This window comes from Exophiala bonariae (genome assembly GCF_035927105.1).
Source record: "Exophiala bonariae strain CCFEE 5792 chromosome Unknown scaffold_33, whole genome shotgun sequence".
Lineage (NCBI taxonomy): Eukaryota > Fungi > Ascomycota > Eurotiomycetes > Chaetothyriales > Herpotrichiellaceae > Exophiala > Exophiala bonariae.
Window position 1 is genome coordinate 261,373 of NW_027042508.1, and position 19,490 is coordinate 280,862.

Genomic DNA, 19,490 nt, shown 5'->3' on the forward strand with positions numbered 1-19,490 from the left:
TATACTTTCAATATCCCTTTCATCCGCGTCGGAATGGGAGCGTGCGTGTAGTTGCTTAGTTGATTCTACACGTTGACCATTGTTTGTTCGGTATGCACGAGAGGATCTGTGGTGAAATGAATTTGACCCAATGGGTACATGCATGTTGGAAATTTGGTGGGAGATTCGGCTTTTTAATAGGGCCTTCAACGCCGGGGCTGAAGCGCAGATAATGGCAAGATGTGCTTCAATATCTGTGAGGATCTGATGAACACATTAGTCCGGATCATAGAAAGAGGTAGAAAGAATTACGAAAGTTGGCCAGCCTAGCCAGGTAGTGTCATGGGTATCAGGACCAGGTTGATAGTTTATAGTGACTTCTGCCAAAAAGTATAGTCTTGCACAGCCGACAACAGCAGTAAGGAGGCCAGCAGAGAAGAGAATATATAAACCTATGCGTTGCCGAGTTGTGAGCGACAGCCTTGCTGTTAGTGACATAGGCAGCACCGATGCATATATATCGGAGAAAACTGATGCAACTGCGCCGAGCATAATAGGAACGCGTTCATTGCCACAGGTATACTTTTTGGAGTAGGTCAGACTGTAGGAGTTCCAATAGGAATCTAAAGGTCGGCAGACTAGGCTGATTTCCAATATAAGAGCGACAGTATACATTACTGTAAATGCAATAGCGGCCCATGTCAATCTGATAAACCATAAGTTGTGGCTACCAGAGGATATCTTTCGATATACGAGGAGAATGGAAATTTTCGTGCAAGCTGTTCCAAGAAGAAAGAAGAATTCAATTAACCAGACTGCAAGTCGAATATATGTGGCTCGATCCGGCGGAACATCCCAAAGGTGCTTATTCCAACCCCATGTTGTTAGGGCTTTGTATTGTGCGTGTGTCTGTCCAATTGAGAATCCCTACTCGTGTTAGTACTTTTAAACACTAATCGAACTGTACATACATAACCGGCAAGGAGCAGTATATCATCGATACCTGCAGATCTAAGGAGGTAATGTCGAGAGTACAATCTGAGAGCAACCACGACTGTGGTAACAACGGAAGTAACAATGAAGATAGACGCGTTACCGCGTGTCTCTGGGTTCTCGTAGTTTGGGGCTGGCCAACTTGCTGGCGGATATGTAGAAGGCTCCACAGGTGATGACATGAGGATGCAAATCCCGTAAGCTTACAGCTGACAAAAGGTTCTGATTGAAACTAATGATTAAAAAGTAGGGAAAACTCGAGAGAAATCCAGGTATAATACTCTTCTTGTACCCAACCCCGCAAGTCTGGTAGACACTATTCATGCAAGAGCCACTTTCCCCTGATTTCACTTACGTTGTTCCCCGTATGCTTGTGGAGGTGCGGAGGGTCCTTCTCGTTAGTCAAAAACTTGGGGTTTTGGGGGATGAAGGCACAAAATACAAGGTCGAGATCGATTTGCGGGATATTGCAAGGAAAACCTGCAAGGGGGAGAGGCAAAAAGACGGTAGCAGTTCCACAGACGAACTGCCTCACTACGCCCGTTGAACTGCGAAGCATAGTTGTTCAACACACTGCGACGATTCAGCCTCATATTTTCGAGCACGACGCCGGCCACGGAGTTGAGTACCAACCTATCAGGTCTTGGGGATTTCTCTCATCTCGATAACATCAGCCCGATGTGCAGCACCCTCGCTCGAAACGAATATTATCACAATCCGGTATAATGTTTGAAATTGCCCCAGATTTCCAAAGATCGGCATCACATGTTGCCAGGGCACATTCGAAAGAAGTGCTAAAGTGTGGAGACTGGGCCGGTGGTTGTGCCAGATCGGGAAGCCCACCTCCGCATGTGCGCCATGTCGTCCGAAAAGAGTTTGTGCTTGGAGGACGATGTGAGCATTACCAAATTCCTTGACGAGATCCTCTCTGAGAATGAGTAAAATGAAACAATTGTTTATCGGCTTCTCTGTTTGCATTATCAATCGATTGCGCCAGAGTTCTGTTACCCCGCTCACTCGATGTTTCAACTGTGTGCCGCGCCACTAACGAACTCACAACAAGCCACAAAATTCCCCACAAATGTAATCTATCATTTTTCCTTTGAAGAACATTCTGGGGTAGTGGAAAAAGTGTATTATGACCTATTACTGAGCGGCCCATCATTCCGCAAGTCAATTTTCAAGAAGATTGCTAACGGTTTTCACTCACAAGTGAGCTAACGCATCTATATGCGGAGTACTGTAAGCTTCAAGAAAAGTGGAAACTACGGCAAGACTGCCCGTGCCGTTGTAGTGGGAAGCTACTACCTATTATGGGTGATATTCTTGACGCCAAGTCAACGCGTTGCTGCTGGCTCAAATAGGGCATAAGATGTGCGCAAAACGAACCGAGGACTGTGGAATATCTGCCTGCGATAGGACAGCATACCCACCACACAAGAGCTTCAGAGGCTAGTTTTCAGAGACTCCAGACAATGGCGTCAAGCCTTGTGGTTTCGTAAAATGTAACAATACAAGTCATGATTGAAGAAGGAACGGTAATAGGTGAGGAAGTGGCAGAAGTTGTTAGGCGCGTGCAGTCCTCGCACTATGAAAATTTCAGAAACACGAACGCACGATTTACTGGTCGTGGCGGTTGTCCTCGATCCACAACTGATCCTACACTCAAGCCCTGCTTGTATTTCCCCAGGGTCTGTGTAACAGTAGATCTATAGCACTCACCTGGGCACGGAAGGTGCGATGCCAATTCCCCGATAGCCAGTGTTGCCATACTTGTACCAGTGGCAAACTTAGGTCATGCAGCCACAGGGTGTTTCCAAGTCTGGTACGAGATGTAGGCTTGGAAGACAGATGCTCCTAACGACAAGAACCCAAGCAGGACTGCGAAAAGCACACCTATCAACGTGGCAAGCATGATATATCTGGCGCCGCTCCTTCGTTCCAACCACTTCTCGATGAGGCCATCTGGGGACGGGTTCTCGATTTCTTCGTATAGCTCAGCCATTCGAGCACCGAAGTAGCGATAAGACACCTCTTCTTCACCTGGAACTCGTAAGGAACTGAACTCGAACTGGAGACATTCTGGGTCGAAGTTCTCTTTCGATACCAATGAACGCAAAATTGTCCGTGACCTGGCGTCCGAGTGCCGGAAGAGGACTTTCTGGATCGAGTCCAGGATCTCGAGAGCGATCTGCCGTGGCACTGCGCATCTAATCATCAATTCGTATCTGATACGTGAGCGATTCTGATGGGCATAACACTTGCAATTTCAGCTGCTTGGTCATAGTCATGTTTGGATCCTGTCCACGCGTACACCGCAGATTTTCCTTGAGGAAAGCAGCATGGTGGAAGATCTGCACAACGCGTCGTTGTCGGTCGAGGATTAAGTGCTTCCGCATGTCGTCTGTGGCCTCAAATTTGTACTTTGCCTTCTTCATCACCTGACTTGCCGTCAAGTTCGTACGAACAAGCATCTCACCATTTATGTGCTGTTCGGTGGTTTGGGGCGCCAGTGGCATAGGGGTGGGAAAGCAGCTCTCAATGAAATCGCTGAAGGTCGTCTCTGCCGACCAGCCTTGAAATGTAGCCCCATATTCAACAAATCCTATTGATCTGTTTTGTGGCTGGCAGTTGATCATGGTCATCACTCGGACTGCAAGATCAATTGCTCTATCACGATCTTCTGACCGCATTGGAGATTTGCAAAGAGCACTTCCAATCAGCTGTGTCTCAATCAATTCAATGCGTGTCAGGTCTGGATGGTCACGGATCGCTTGAACAAGGATGTGTAAATCGGGGTGAGAGACTGTTGCGCCGGTTGGAAGATCTACCCCATATCTCTTTGATAGCCGCTTGTAGAAGTTCAAGTACGGAACAAGTTGTTGTATTCGCTCGAAAGGACAGCCGAGCTGTTGACAATAGCAAGGAACATCGTGCCTACGTGCTGTCGTGGTTGCTGGGAAGACCCACAAGCTTTGGAGTAGACTGTCTATATGTTGCTTTGAACAGTTGGTGAAAGGTCCTGTTGGGGTCGCCATGGCTGATTAGTAATGCGCAAGGCTGTCGGGTAGGCCCGACACTTCATTTGATACTGCAGTATAAAATATCAGCAACGCTGTCGCGTCAACAAAGCCATTCTAACAGAAGCCTTTTCAATTGATCTGCTAGTCCAAAGCCAAAAATTGCTGTGATGTTGCTGGCAAACCCAGCATGCGAAAAATGCAGGGATCGTGCCCACTGCCCAGTGAGCCGGCGGTTGCGTTTTGCAAGGCAACTGCAGTAAGTTTGTATGATTGGTTTATGCCTGTTTGTGGCTTGAGAGCAGGAACCAAGGAACCTCAGTCGGTAAGGCTGACTCTGACGATGGAGCAGAACCCCGCCATATCATATCTACGCTTGGCATTCTAGTTCGAGGGAAGTTGTCGCAGAATTGAGGCTGTGTCCAATGTGGGCGGATTTTCAGACCCCAGCCAGGTTCTGGCACCGCACAACCTGAATCTGGGAAACACCGACCCAGGCATTGTTCTGCTCCTGAACTCTGATAGCACCAAATCTTGATACTGGTGATCTCTGGCATTCTACTTCCATGTCCAGCACAATGGTCTTGACAGTGCAAGCGCCACCTGCAGGATCAATACACATCGCAGACACTGATGATCCCGAAGTGGTCCTGGCCACCCTGTCTACCGACGATCCTGAATCGTCACGTTGCAGAACCCGAAGCCTGATCGATGGGACACGAAGTTCGACAGAGCGGCCAAACACAGATTCGGGCTATGGGTCAACTACCAGTTCACCAGAACCGAACCAAGAGAGCACGAGCACATCATTCTTCAAGGATAAAGCAAAGCATTTCAAAACGCGAGTATTTCCAAGAGAGAAGAAAGTTCTGAAGCAATATAATAGAGGTTTAACCCCCATTGAGGATGTCCGGTACGCCGATCTGCAAATCTTGTTCGCCCATGCTTTACCAGAGTGGCTCTCAAATCAGAAGAAGACGCCTTCCACAATTGAGATGAGGGTTGCTGTGATGGGTCAGACTGAGGCTTCTACAGCGCTCTTCATTCTTGTAGCTTGTCAGAAGCCAATAGTCAAAACTGTAAGACAGTTCTTCGCGCAAAAAGCGATCAAGGATGAGCTTGAACCGTTGAACAAAGTATGGCCGAAATTCGAGGTCATCGTCCGGCAACAATTAGCCCTGTTTTCCGCCAATGAAGCGATTTCTGTCTGGATGGAGCGCACTCCTAGTTGCCACGGAAATCACATCATCATGAAAACAAAGAAAGGGCCGAAAGTCTCAACTTTTGGAGGCGTCTTGTGGTTGAGGGATGCCAAGGGTAGTGTCAAAGACCACGGACTGACTGTTGGCCATGTTCTCTGCGAGCAGGAAGATGCTTTGGAAGCACGCATTGCTGAGTATGGTACCATACGAGATGAAGATCGCGTGGAAATAACGGTCGAGTGCAAAGATCAAGTCACAGATTCCACGGACTTCGTTGACTTAAACCATTCCATTTCATTCGCGTATGATGAGGATGATGTTGACGACGACGACGACGACGATTACGAAATTCCAAGTTGGGAGATTCTAGGTAAGACACGAACCAAAAACTTGGAGCAAGACTCGCAGACCCCATTTCCAATCCATATTGGCAACGTTGGTGCGAGCTCATTCACAAACTCGGCCCGTACCAAAGTTGGTAGAAGATACTGGGCTCTGATGGATCTCACTCCGGAATACTACTGGGACGTTATCTCTTACCGATCAAGATTAATCACGAATGGTCTAATGCATCGCTTGCTGACCCAGGTTGCCAGTGATGATAAAATCTCGACAGCGCAGTCGAAGGATGTTATTGTGGCCCGAACAGGACTGATGGATACTCATGGTTATCTGAAAAAACAGAGGAGCGCTATCATATTCGGATCTGACACTGTTTTTACCGATTTGTACACGCTCACAGGCTCGGTAGCTCATGGTAAGTAAACGATCTATGGCAGATGTGGAAGAACGTTCTGATCGAATGTAGCTTTAGGAGAGGGCGATAGTGGTGCTTGGGTGTACGACAGTAAGTCCTATGAGGTTTACGGCCACGTAATCGGCAAGGGTCTTTTCGGAGATGTCTTGGTTATGCGTATGCCTGCAATCGTAAGAGATATCGAACAGACAATGGACGCGTCTCTGGTCTAGCTGTATGGAGTGGCAGTCGAGGAGACCGACACCGCCGACAGCACTTCTTCTAAGCGGCTCAACGATATTGACAGAACGTTGGCTGCCTTCGAGGTCTTGGGAACAGGCCATGCTACTGACGTTAGGGATGACCGACATGGCTTTGAAGAAGAAGCATCGTCACAGTCTCCAAAAGGGTTGACAGTCAAAATCTCGTTACCCACGCACCTGTCCCGGACGAATCGATGGGAAAATTTCTTTCTCATTGGTCTGCCCCTATTTATTTTCAACTCTATTCTCTCCATGTGTGTGTCCGGACTTGCGCTCATGACATCATGACCCATGGTCTCCTGGCTCGCCGAAGGTCGATTTATCTCTCCTTTTTTCTTTTTAATTCTTGAAATTCAGAATTATAGCTCGAGAGTGCTACTGGACAGCGTGTCCTTCTTCAACTGGCTGATTGGGGTAGCATTGCTGGTTGTGGCAGCTGGAGTCGTGATGCGGATGATTTGGGTGTTCGTGACAGAGTATCAGGACCACCATCAGCGACGCAACTCTCAGCCGCGAGCAAGATTCAACTCTCCAAATCATGAGCCCGAAGAGGCTGGTGAACTAAAAGTTCAGGTGGACAAACAGGGGGAAACGGAAGCCTCAGGCTGAAAACCAAAGATATGCCGCTAGTCTTCCTAAATCCGTTGCAACCTAAAAGATACCAACAACGTCTGCTCCAGACGGCCGGGCAGATAGGAATGAATCACACCAACCGAGAACCATATACAGGCTGAAACAAGTGATCGAGCGGTCCTTTGCAGAAGTTTGGAATGTCGGGTAGGCCAGAACCGCACCATGTTAGGGGTTTACGCCACGAGTAGCTACCGGAAGTATGTGGAGAGAAGATCGTTTCTCGCAATATGTATGAAGCAATTTCTGAGACGTGCAAAGTAAAAGGCGAGATAGGTTCTGTATGCAGTGTTGCATTGCAGGAAGCAACCTCAACAAGCTTGTGTCAATTCGTCAGGTCGTGCTATCTTCAGAGCTATAAGTACATCGATCAAACACTCCGTGCTACCAAATTATCCCTGAGACAATACTGCGGACAAAGAAGGAAAAGGAAACGCCGAAAAGGCTCTGTGCCCGCAACCCGTTCGTTTCTTCTGGCTGAAAAGGACCGAACTTGCTTCTCGTCGATAAGTGCCCACGTGTATTGCGTTGGTGAGAATGCAAGACTTATGAACGCATCCAATGATAAAACCTTCGACACTCCAACGGTTTTATTTGTATTTGATGGGAATCATCCAGCAAACGCCCCTTACGCCGTCACAACTCCCCGCCGATGAGTGAAAAGCAAATGAATTTGTAATCATATTTCTGATTGATTTTCAAGAGTTGACCGTCTGGATTTCTGTACTGTGGGTTCATTCGTAGGCGTGGCAAGGCTGGAGCTCTCGCGGATTGTTGGCCTCCTGACTAAGGTATGGGTGGGTGGCAGCTGTGCCTTGGTTGATGAAATGACGACGACTAAAGCCATGGCTAGACGTATGCTGAATGTAGGATGTGCACGGGGCCGAGTTGAACTGATTGGAGTTGCAGAGTGGTCGAGTGTCTTGATGTTGCACAGGTTGCGTGCGGTGTATGGGACAGCCTTTTGTATATCTTGCGGGAGCTAACGGATAGCCCCATTTCTCCGAGTTTCCCCGAACTATCCCCGGATGACACAGCTCGCCTGGAGCAAAAAAGCCTCACGGGGCAACGACGTCAATGGCCCGGTCAAAGGGAACAAGCTTATCGTTCTAGAAATCCCCCGGTCTGCAATTCCGTGGTCCGGAGACCTCTCCCCATGGAGGTATCCTGGGGTGACGAGATTGCACATGTAAGAGATAAGCTGCAGCGGTGGCGTCATTTTCGCGATAGAGACAAAGCCGTGCTCACTCCACTGCTATCATTGCCTGATAGCAATCCAGAAGATTCTAGTGGTACTTGACGTCGAATGATACTCCTCACATCCGACTTGTGCGGCTAAGATATGTGGCACCGTTTCGAGGGTCTAGACTTGGTGATGACGTTAAGACGTAAGCTGAAAGACTGCATGTATTGGCGAGTGTATCAATTGCAAACCGCAGTTCAATGCCTGCGGGCAAGAGAGTGGTATGCCAGACTGATGTAAGTCTCGACGCCGAACAGGACTGGGGAGACGAATTGTGAAGGTGGTCATTTGTCGTAAATAGTTGTGGGGGAAGAGTGTATCAGGTGAGTGGTGCTTTTCACCCTGAGATGCTTGGGCTGGCTTCGAGATTCTCGCTGGCACCTTCTTTGTTCCCTTTGATCGAGTCCACGAACTCTTTTGCCCATTCCTTTGCCTTCTCAAGCTCTTCGTGTATAAACTTCCACCAGCTACTTTTCTCTTCAACTGCACCATCCTCTGGATTGTCCTCTGGAGTGCCTTCTGCATCATCGGGTTGTGTCTTACCCTCCGTTGGATCTTCTTCTGCTACTGGGTCGTCGTTCTGGCTTGCATCGGTGTTATGATCCACGGGATCACTTGGGACCTCAGGCACAGAAGTATCGAAATCACTATGCAGTCCAATCGTTTTCAGAGGAAGCCTGAGCGTTCCATTGTTTGAATGGGGAGCCATTCCCAATGAATCGCAGACGATATTATAAACCTCAATATTCTGGAACACCTCGACACGACTGTTCGGCTTGTGTGGGAAGGCTGGACCTCGAGCAACGAATATAGCGCGCATGAGAGGATGCTCATGATCATAACCATGAAGTCCCCTTGGTAAGTATTCTTTCCCATTAGCAAGCGCATCAGCAACGTCAAAGTCAGGTCTTTCAACCACTGCCCATCCAGTTTTTGGAATCACCCAAAGAGGCGCAATTCTCTCATTGTTGGAGAAATGGTAACGTTCTGGCATCGTCTCCCGGGTGTAGACATCAAATGTCCCAGCCTTTGCTGCCTCCCTCGAGAGTTGGTCATACAATATTGGGACATCACGCTCAGGGTTGTTCAATCGAAGACCCCGAAGTGGCCAGCCATCAATATGATCGACCAACGACATGTCTATCATATCGTCAAGTTGAATTAGCCTTTCTGTAGATGTAGTAGCCATTCCATGATCGGACACAATCACTATATTGACGATCTCAGTCAGATTGCGATTGAAGAGACCTTCGACAAGCATAGTAAGCATGCTGTCGACATCAGCAATAGTGGCACGTATTTCAGTACTGTTGGGTCCATATTTATGACCGTCCGCGTCAACATCCGGTACATACGCAGCAATGAGTTGTGGTCGCTTGTCAGCGTCTGGCGCCGCATTGTCATCATCACCCGGAAGATCCAGCCAGCCTAGTATTCGCTCCACCTTCCGTGGCAATGCTTCCGACCCGTTGAACTTGTCGAGATATGTTGGGTCAACATCAGGAATATGGGCTTCAGAGCCTGGCCACATGTGAATCGCAGTACGGACCTTCTGATCCTCGGCGGTGACCCAGAGAGGCTCAGCAGTCCACCACTTTGGCTTCATCGAAACACCAATGTTTGTGTAGTAGAACTCTTCTTCGAATGTCGGGTCCCAGAATTGGTTACTAACAATGCCGTGACTTTCTGGGTAGAGTCCTGTAACGAGAGTAAAGTGGTTTGGGAAGGTAACTGAGGGAAATGAAGGTAGCATGTACTGGGGTGAGACACCACTGCCAATGAAAGCGTTCAATGCCGGGGTGATGTTGCGCGTGAGGAAGTCGGCGCGGAAGCCATCGAGGGAGATCAAGATAGTGGTCGGCCGGAAGTGGTGTGTACCATTGGAGGTCGTGATAAGACGGTGGTGCGTCGGTGCAAGAGTATATTTCTTGGAGGCTTTGTATGCACCAGAGACCAGGGCAATGAATAGAGCAATAATTGCCAGATAGACAATGGCCAGCCGCCCTCGATGTTTCTTGACTGGCAATTGGCGATCCCATTTCGTGCCTCGAGTTTCCGAATCTGAAGACGACTGCGAACTTGTGTTCTTGAAACCTCCCTCCATCTCAAACATATCAGAGTCGCCAGACAGTCTTGTCCTAGATTTCCTAGCTTTTCTCCTCTGTTTCTTCTCCTTTTTGGCGGTCGCAGTCCTCTTCTTTCCATTGCTCAATCCGAGGAACCCTCGGCTTGGCTTCTCGAGGAGTCTCTCATGTTCCTCCGGCTCGTCGAGAATATCCCTGTCGGTATCTTTCACTGCATCAAGATCTCCTGAGTATCCCTCGTGGCCACTATCGGCCTCTGAGGCTGTGTCCGACCCAACGAGGGTAGCATCGTTGTCGTACTGGTTTTCAGCTAGGAATGCTCGAGGGTTGCGGTCGCCGTCCATGATCGCTGAGTTGACTTTTGAGGCTTTAGTATTGGCCAAAGTAGGTGATCACGCTGCTCACATGATTGAGAAGGTCTTCAGAGACGCGGTGTTGCACAGAGTAGGTGTCTGCGTTGAAAATGTGCACGGACTGCGGCGGTTCAATGCAAGGATATTTATCTGCCGCACCCGCATTCACAGCCGCCCCTAAACTTATGACCCCTGATTGCGCTAGTGGTAAGGGGATAACGCTTATCAAACACTATCAGTACAGGTTCTACCATCTATCCGTGAACTACAATCGACTATGCCTTGCCCTGCTTCTGAAACTGGAATGACAATCTCAGGGCAAGCAACATCCAAGTTTGAATGCGGTCGGCTTGCTAGGAAGGGCTAATCAACTCCTCCACACGCTGACAACACTATCAGTAAAGCGAATGTTTGGCCCTTCCCAGGTCCGAAAAAGCATCATAATCCTGAATCCACCATTTACATTAGTGATCTGAAGGGGGAAAAACCGGACGGAGAATTCATTTTATTCTAAACATCTGGCCCCTTGCCAACATCATTCGCTCGGTGTTGGCGCGGACTGACGACAAGGACTTCGCAAGCAGCGCGTCACGTCGCCAACCACCAAGGTATGAGCGCCCCAAGCATGGCGCTCACATGTATGTGCAGAACGGTCACTATCCCTCTAGCACAGTTGCGACTTCGCCACCACGTGTGAGTAAGTCGACATCAGCCTCAGGATGTCGGTTGTAGGGGCCAACTAGTTCGAGTTTTGGGTAGAGCACGATCGCTTTGTAGTTTCGTCTAAATCTGTCGTCTTCCTGCGGGTCCGTCATGATATAGGTACCTCGTAAGTTGACCACTTCCTGGAGCACACTTCCCATCACCCACTTCTCCCATTGTCCTGCATTAAACGTCGTGGGCAAGATGCACAACTCGAACAAGTCGGGTTCCAATTGCGAGGCATACAATAAATTAGCGCCGCTCCGAGGATGTTGCACTGCATATACCTTCCTACGCACAAAATAATCAAGCATGCCCTTTAGCACGGGCTCAGGTTTTCCAAATGGGCTATTCTTGACTACGCGACTGTAGGAGTGGATGCGCTTCATCGTGAAACCTTGCCTCTTCAGTACTGGCCAGCTCAACTCCGAACGCGTTCCTGTCGGCGTGTACAGAACATTGGAAATCGTCATGATGCTAATGGTGGTGTGCTTATCCAAGACTTGAGGATTTGGCCTGATCGGAAGGACAATGGTGCCGGAAGGTCCTGAGACGCTTCCGTTTTTCATCGTTGGGCTTGGTATGAAAGGATGGCAAAATAGGTTGGCGTCCACACATTTGTGCTGTCTCGTGTCAAGACGGAGAACGCAGGGCGTAATATCCAGTCAGAGATATTCGAGTATGGAGGAGGCGGCATAGATGCTGCGAAGGAGTCGTGCTCTGGAACCGTTCCCCAGACCATCCTGACGCTTGAAAAAATTTCGATCTTTTGTTGGTAATCAGTGAGCTTATTACGGTGGAAGCTCTTCGAAGTTGGTGCTGAGATGTGGGAAAGAGAAGAATGATCAGAACAATCCAGAAATTCTCTCGGCCATATATACCCGAATAACAGTCACAATTTCTTTCATGCTGCTCTTCAGTGGCGCGGATGATGGCTGTGAGTAGGATCATGGCTGACAATGGCTGGGCAAGTATTGATCATAGGTTTCTCACATCCAAGTGGTCTCAGTTGATGTTCATCGTGGTGATGCATCTCGATGACTCAGTCAGGTGGTTCGACGCGAGCCTCGATGCCGAATATCCTGCCGTTTGCAATACCCCAGAAGTCCAAACAGGCAGAGGGATTCTTGGTGTGTTAATGAAGAGACGTCGAATTCTCCAGACCCTGATTGCCCTGATGCGAGTATGCGATGCACCCACTTCCGAGATTGCAATCCAACGCAAACGACAATTTGTGACAGTCCAACTCTCAAGTACCGGACATGGTACCCATTGGAGCAACCCGAAGGGCTTTTACTGCAGTCTCTGGCAAGTGGATGAGTAGTCTTGTGAGGGACGGCGCAAACGGGGCCCCTCCGCTGTCTGGGAAGTCGATCAAGATATCCCTGTGAAGAGTCGATGAATGAGCCGACGTATCTAGGGAATGACAGGAATTATGATCTTAATGGAAGAGGCAGTGATTGCATTGATTTTAGAAGACTAATATTGCTATCAGGGCGAAATGCGCAAGACACAAGACGAGTTGGACAAATTGTGACATTTAATTCCCCTTCCGAGGCAAGTATATTCTGGGAAAATTGCCCCAAAAGCTCAAGATAGCTTGAAATAGCTCAATTATCATAATGATGCTTCTAGTAGTGCATCAAATGGCGAAACACATTCAGTAGATCTCGCAGCTTCGATCTTCACCGGCGTCGAGCCGCTGCCCTGTTTATATTTCTTTTGGCCTTTTTGCCCTTCAACCAGCCTCTCCCTTGACACTCTGAGCAGCAGACCTGATAAAGCATCGGATCTATATTATCCGATACAGGTACTTCTTCCCCAGTGAAAGGAGGGATCTGATGATGATCCAAAGGATGTAAACCGCCTGAGGCAAATGCCTGATCACTAGGGTTATACTCTCCGGTCTCACATTCGTCACTATTTCCAGGGCAGTACCCATGGTCACAAGGATAGTCAGGGGCAAGATCCTCACGCAGAGGTGACACTTCATCGCTTAGAGCAAAAGCGTAGATGAAGAAATTGTCCACATCGAAGACCACAAGCCGTTGAGAATGACCTGCATCGTCAATCCTGGTGAGATGAAAAGGAAGCGTGAGTTCATGCCACCGATCCCTCGAAGTGCGCAGACCTCTGTAAGGAATGCATTGGCGTGGTATGGATGTCGCTGGGCGAGGATGGTTATCTGGGACATGCCTGTCTGGGCGAGGTGGCCGGTACTGCTGAGAGTGATGAAGGCTGAGCATTCGCAAAATGTCTAAGCCATCAGTTGAGAGTTGAGGCAGATACCGTTGTGTGTATGCTTCAAATGCCCGATCGTATTCAGCAGTCATCATTCGAGCCTCGTCAAGGCCTGGGTGGTGCGCAGGTGGTGATGATAGACCAAATTTGATGTTCGTGAAGGGAGCCCATGCTTCTTGGACACTGATGCTTGACCTATTTTCGTGAGTGGGTTTGAGATATGGAGGGGATGGATGCCGATGTGCACCCGTGGAGGTTTTGCCACTTGACGAGGACGAAGGTGGTTGCTCTCTCCTCAAACTACTCGGCCCTATCTGTGGAGGTGAAGTCTCTTCAAGCGTTGTGTATGCTTCGATGGTGTTGTCCTCCTCGTCTGACTCCGCACTGTAGCTGGCAGACTCCGCCCACTCCATAGGCAAAGCTTCGAGAGCAGTAACCCGGAATCTCTCTAGAGTTGCTGCTGGAACTGCTAATATTGGACTGGCTATCATCTGCGGCGATGGGTCACTTCCCGAGATTCGCACACCACCTTCACTGCCAGTCGAGACAGTGTCTTCTTGACCCTTCTTGTATGAAATTTTGCTGTCCAGACGACTTTCGCTTGCCGAAACACTCGCCTTGGCTTGTATCGAGAGGCATCGACCTGAGGTGGCCTTTGTAAGGAATGTACTGTCAGCTATGTTGCGGGAGTTGACAGTCGCTGAAGGCATTGACTCAGAGAGGCGAGGATATAATGCAAGTTCTTCCGGTCCAATTGCTGGTGGAAAGAGTATAATATGATAGGGTATCGAGATGGTATTCGTATATTGGTAGCGGGTAGTCATCGAGCTAACTCAAAAATGAGGGCGCTTTTTATATGTAGACTTCCTGGAGAAGCGCAAACGGAGTGACTTACTGGTCCTTCACACAATGCCCCTCGGTTTCAGCTCGAGGTGAAAGTCTGGGCTTGTCAAAAGAGTGTGGTGAAATGCTTCGCACTCAGGAGGCATAACCCTTGTCACGTAGTATCTCACACGTGGGTTACTTCAAGGGCCTGAGAGCGCGTAGCGTACTGGCCGTCACGCATGGAGATGGTGGTTGAGTAACGACTGTCCTGTCGCTTTGAGCATGCAGAAGCAAAAATTCGGTGAAATATCAACGGATGTCTTTGTCAAACTGTGTATGTAAGTTGGAAGTTAGCCAGCATTTTTCGAAAGGCATCGGTTTCACCTTCATAGAATGAATTAGACTTGAAGTGAGAGATTTGATGCATTCCGCTTTGAGTCCAGCTGTGTATCCACAGATACTCTATTTCAGCCATAACTCGCTCCAGAAGAAGATATAAAGCCATTTATCGTGGACGTCGAGGATCCAAAAGGACAATCTTTTTGTGATCGATACAATAATGTACAGGAATTAGTAGATATCGCATGGCGTTTTGTCCGCGCTTGATCATCTCCTTCTCCACCAAGTTTACTCGGTAGTCATCCTCTCAGCAGCTTCTCTTGCTTTCCGGAGTTCCTCCTTTTCACGTCTAATCTCATCGATGCCAGCCTTGACTCTCTTTCGATCTTGGCCGCCGAAACTTAATGTATCTTTCCATTCTTTCATCATCGTCTGCTCCTCTGGTGTCGCCTCAGGCGCTGCTTCACACTTGGTGACGAACTTTACGTATTCCCAAATGGCCTTGTGTGGCTGATCGGAGACGTCGGCTTGGACCTGTCTGGTATATGATTGTTCCGAAGAGTCGACGGATGCACCTGCTTGCGCAGTCTGTGTCTTGGGTTGTACTTTTGACCAAGAATATTTAAATCGACCAGACATAGATTGGGCACCTTCGTCCCTTTGATCGAGCGATTGTAATGCCTTCCTATCTTGGCTTTCGAAGGTTATGCCGAGTGTCGGAGCATCTGCTGTCTGTACACGGATCGCCAAACTTGGGTTATGGTATTTTATGGAAGGCAGCGCATTTCGTATGAAACTCCATGCACCGGATATCTGTTTTCTTGTCTCAGGCTCGTGTGCCTTTTTCTGCTCGGGTACGAAAAGATCGAATTGTGTAATCTGAGGTGCGGGATGAGGGAGAAAGGTGGCGGCGCCGACTCCGCTTTCACCTCCATGTCGTATATAGAAAAGCTATAGATGTGAGCTTCCGAGATAGACCATTGCGAGAGAGTCACCCACTTTCTGTCAGATGTTAGTACAGTCCTGGTTTTGAGGATTGGGGGACTTACAGGTCTGAGAGTCCGCATGCGCTTCACGATGTTGACCATGCTGAAGAGGCTTGCGAGGCTTTGAGGCCTCCTCGGACACAGTGCTCCTCAAGTTTACTCGGCAACGGAGATCACAAACTGTGTATTCTGCACTTGGCAATCAGAGAAGCCTCTTAGACCTTGCTGTCTTGTTGTTCACCTTCATCCATGGGCGACAGGAAATATCTTGGAGTGCTAGCAAACACGACCAAAGTGCCAAGCTCAGCCTCGTCTCGGCGTGTTTTTCATGCAATATCGCGTCAGTCACGTGCTCGGGAAACCTGCCCCTGAATCATGCTCTCTCGCTCAGCCTTGTCAGTCAGTGAGTTGGCTGAGATGAGTCTAGGTGTGCCTGGACAAGGATCTCGAATCACGATAGACCCTCTGTCTTTGTTCCTGCTCTGACTCAGAATTGCCTGAAATTAGTTGTATCTTACTATAGTTCAACTGTAACAATTCCAGTTTACACGGCTGCGGTAGACACCATTCACAACTGGTGTACCTAAGTACAATGGCCACAAGGCAGCATTCAAGATCTATCCCCTGGCAAGTGTGGAGTAGGAAGTGGTCCTACTTTTGTTCTGAAACCACAACCAAGGTGTTCTTCATGCTTTTCCCAGCTCTTTATGACACCCTACAGTGCACTAACTTGGGCTTGATAAACATTTAAACCTCGTTGAGCACACACGGGTGGCGTGCTTTGATAAGGAGGACCGACAAAGGTGCAAGGATGAGTGGTGTTTCTGGAGGAAAATAGCGCACAGTGGAGGTCATTGAGTGTATGGTTATCGGGCTGCACAGTAAGTGGTAGGCGCCAATAGAGGTCGACGACAGATAATGGAAGTCTTTCAGGCAGAGGAAGTCATGGCACAGAACCAGACAGGTTTGAAGCCACGTCTTCCCCGCTTAAAGGTCGGACTCTTTGGCAAACACGACAAACTTGAACTTCCAAACGGAAGGTGCACCAGGGAAAACAGGAGACGATTTGAGCAAGGCGCTGCTTTAGCCTCTGGAAGAACTTGTTGTCCGCAGGTCCCTCATCATATGAATGAGATCGATCAGGGACAGTATACTGGCCCATGGCCTTCCTTCGAGCCAACAATCTGTATCAAGGGCGTCTTCCTTTGAGAGAACATACTCTGTCCAACCGCAGTATACTCCGTCTATCAAGTAGTGAATGATTAATCCCAAGAGTGACGTAGGTTTGTCGAAGAACGTGAAGGGCGGTGACCCTGACGGCAGCGTCGAGAAGGCGGAAATGGCGCTAGTGGTGCTTGCTTGTTGAATCAGTTCACCTCTCAGTCTTCTTCTCTTTCTCTTTTCTTCTCTCCTACCCACCATTTCAAACAAAAATTCTCTTCATCTTCATTCATCAACGATAGGTCGTCGTCATGGCGGCCTACCAACCCGAATCCACGCTGTCTTTGACAGCAGCAGGCAAGAAGGTGATCGCCAACGCGGTCCCGATCTCAACCACCATGACTGAGGCCGTATTCGAGGTCGATGTCCTTGAGAGAGTCAAACCTCCACCAGCCTCTAAATGGGGCCAATACCTTGCCGTCATCTCCTTTGCCAATTTGCTTCTCTTCATTCTGGGCCTCTGGCTCAACATCTTTGCAGCTCAGGCACAAGGTCAAGGCCTTCGTGTTTTGCTTGTTCCCTTCGTCTTTGCACTGTCTCAAATCTTCGAACACAGTAAGACATCAATCAATCGATCTGTACCGTGCTAATTGATTGTCCAGGCTCTGCAATCACAGAAGCATTGTGGCACTACTGCATCTTCCTCAACAAGAAGATCGTTGCCTGTCCTGTCCTTCGTCTTCGGGGTAATCATGTTCCTCCTGTCGTTATGATAATCGTCACTTGTGGTGAACCACTAGACATTATCCTTGACACCATCAAAGCAGCACTGGACGTCGACTATCCAAAAGACAAACTTCGACTCATCGTTGCCGATGATGGCAATGATGTCAACTTGAGAAACCATGTGTCTCAGTTGCAACATTCTGGAAACACTCATCTCTCTTATACTTACCGTGTAGTTGGAAAGGGATACAAAGCCGGCAATCTCAATGAGTGTCTCAAGAAATTCGTGCCCGCATTGAATTTCAAATTCGAATGGATTTGTGTTCTCGATGCCGATATGATGCCAGAACCCCACATCCTGCGTGCATTGATTCCCCACACCGTTAACCGAGACGAAGTCGGCATGGTGACGACTGGTCAGGTAAGTCATCTCGTCGTTGACAATCCAAACGATATGGGCTGACTCTTTCCACCAGCACTTTTACAACATTCCTGCCAATGATCCCCTCTATCAATCCAACATCACCGGTCCTCATGCTGAAGATGGTGCAAGAGATAGTTGTGGAGCTGCCTGGTGTCCAGGTTCTGGCTTCATCATGCGCTTCAAAGCTTGGTGCGACATTGGAGGCTTTCCTGAATATGCCATCACGGAAGATCTCTTCACAAGCTGGCATCTGCATGGAAGAGGCTGGAAGACAATGCTCGTTCATGAAGTCTTGCAATGGGGCTTGCAGCCAGACTGCTTCGTTGTCCACATGAAGCAACGTCGTCGATGGGTAAGTTAGATCCTTGCCGATACCATACGATATGTTGCTGATTGCTGTTGCCCTAGTGGACTGGTCATATTTCACGCGCCATCACCACCAACCTATCTTTGTCCGATGAGAGATTGGAAGGTGCTAATTTTGTCCAAAGATACGCAATGTTTCAGCATTGCATGCGGCCATTTTTTAACACTGTCTTCAAGGTCATCTCTTTGGTGTTGATTATTGTTTGTGTCGCCACGGGTGAGAAGGTCCTTGCAACTCCTTCCAAGTACCACGTGCTCCCTATCTTCTTGAGCCTGGTCATTCGAAGTGGTATTTCTCGATACAATGAAGTCAAGGATCTTCCAGACCTTGACAGAGTATGGAACATGCGTAGACGACATGCGACCAACACCTGGTTGGGTCTTCATTTTGCAGTCGATACTGTCAAGGCCGTTCTTCCTACTCTTCTCAAAGGCAAAGTACATATCAAGCCTCTTGGCTTTGAAGTCTCTGGCGTCGAGGAGAAGAAACAAGATTCGGCTCATGAACGAAACAAAGATCAGCGAGGATGGTGGTTCCAGCGTGTCATCCTCATGCACCAGAAGGAGAGAATCCTCTACCATCCTCTCATGGCAATTGCTGTCACTGCTATCATCATCCATCAGTGTTTGAAACTCAACATGCACTCCAACAACTTCTGGCATGACCTTACCTTGTCAGTGGGATTTCCTGGTCTGGGTCTGATTGAATTGCTACCTCTCGAATTCACACCCGTCCTCTATGCCATGTTCCCCCCAAGCATGCCCAGCAGACGTGAACTGATGACCTGGGTGGAGAAGAAGGAAATGTGGCTGCCCAAGGCTGAAGCGAAAAAGATGGTATGGACAGCATCAACCAGTGTCTGGCTTGAGATTCCACATCTCATTGCCTTCTTCTGGTTGATGTTCGTGATGTACATTCAGCCATGGCAACTTGTGTAAGTGGGATGAGGTGAGAACAAAGTTTGGTGTTGCAGCCGCGCCAGCCCCGTCTTTCACTACAGGAGACACCACAGCCACACCTCCCAAGCCGCAGCGACACAATTCGACATATTGTCAGCCATCATCAACAGATCTTGTTATCACCAGGGGGAAAATCTGCCATGCAGAAATTGAAGACCAAAGAAAGAAAGAGAGTGACTCATGATTGTCAAAGGCGACTCCAGGAGAGTACATGCCAGTATCGGGCTTCAAAGCAGTCATTATCAGACTCAAAATCA

General features: G+C 48.6%; 7 protein-coding genes across 7 annotated transcripts; 2 read left to right on the forward strand and 5 right to left on the reverse strand.

Moving 5' to 3' along the window:
* Positions 1-2,767: 2,767 nt before the first annotated feature.
* Positions 2,768-4,010, reverse strand: LTR84_008758 (uncharacterized protein; the record flags this gene model as incomplete). Its single annotated transcript, XM_064852303.1, has 2 exons — positions 2,768-3,174; positions 3,287-4,010. 2 exons carry the CDS (start codon positions 4,008-4,010, stop codon positions 2,768-2,770), a joined length of 1,131 nt encoding a protein of 376 aa, XP_064701577.1.
* A 560-nt stretch (positions 4,011-4,570) lies between these two features.
* LTR84_008759 (uncharacterized protein) lies at positions 4,571-6,163 on the forward strand (the record flags this gene model as incomplete). Its single annotated transcript, XM_064852304.1, has 2 exons — positions 4,571-5,951; positions 6,003-6,163. 2 exons carry the CDS (start codon positions 4,571-4,573, stop codon positions 6,161-6,163), a joined length of 1,542 nt encoding a protein of 513 aa, XP_064701578.1.
* A 2,240-nt stretch (positions 6,164-8,403) lies between these two features.
* On the reverse strand, positions 8,404-10,494 carry LTR84_008760 (uncharacterized protein; the record flags this gene model as incomplete). Its single annotated transcript, XM_064852305.1, has 1 exon — positions 8,404-10,494. One exon carries the CDS (start codon positions 10,492-10,494, stop codon positions 8,404-8,406), a length of 2,091 nt encoding a protein of 696 aa, XP_064701579.1.
* Positions 10,495-11,159: 665 nt separating this feature from the next.
* LTR84_008761 (uncharacterized protein) lies at positions 11,160-11,774 on the reverse strand (the record flags this gene model as incomplete). The annotated part of the gene is made up of 1 exon (XM_064852306.1): positions 11,160-11,774. The coding sequence occupies one exon, from the start codon at positions 11,772-11,774 to the stop codon at positions 11,160-11,162; it is 615 nt and encodes a 204-aa protein (XP_064701580.1).
* A 1,116-nt stretch (positions 11,775-12,890) lies between these two features.
* On the reverse strand, positions 12,891-14,156 carry LTR84_008762 (uncharacterized protein; the record flags this gene model as incomplete). The annotated part of the gene is made up of 1 exon (XM_064852307.1): positions 12,891-14,156. One exon carries the CDS (start codon positions 14,154-14,156, stop codon positions 12,891-12,893), a length of 1,266 nt encoding a protein of 421 aa, XP_064701581.1.
* A 742-nt stretch (positions 14,157-14,898) lies between these two features.
* On the reverse strand, positions 14,899-15,698 carry LTR84_008763 (uncharacterized protein; the record flags this gene model as incomplete). Its single annotated transcript, XM_064852308.1, has 3 exons — positions 14,899-15,561; positions 15,589-15,612; positions 15,660-15,698. 3 exons carry the CDS (start codon positions 15,696-15,698, stop codon positions 14,899-14,901), a joined length of 726 nt encoding a protein of 241 aa, XP_064701582.1.
* A 1,370-nt stretch (positions 15,699-17,068) lies between these two features.
* On the forward strand, positions 17,069-19,212 carry LTR84_008764 (uncharacterized protein; the record flags this gene model as incomplete). The annotated part of the gene is made up of 4 exons (XM_064852309.1): positions 17,069-17,372; positions 17,420-17,904; positions 17,960-18,259; positions 18,316-19,212. 4 exons carry the CDS (start codon positions 17,069-17,071, stop codon positions 19,210-19,212), a joined length of 1,986 nt encoding a protein of 661 aa, XP_064701583.1.
* Positions 19,213-19,490: the final 278 nt, after the last annotated feature.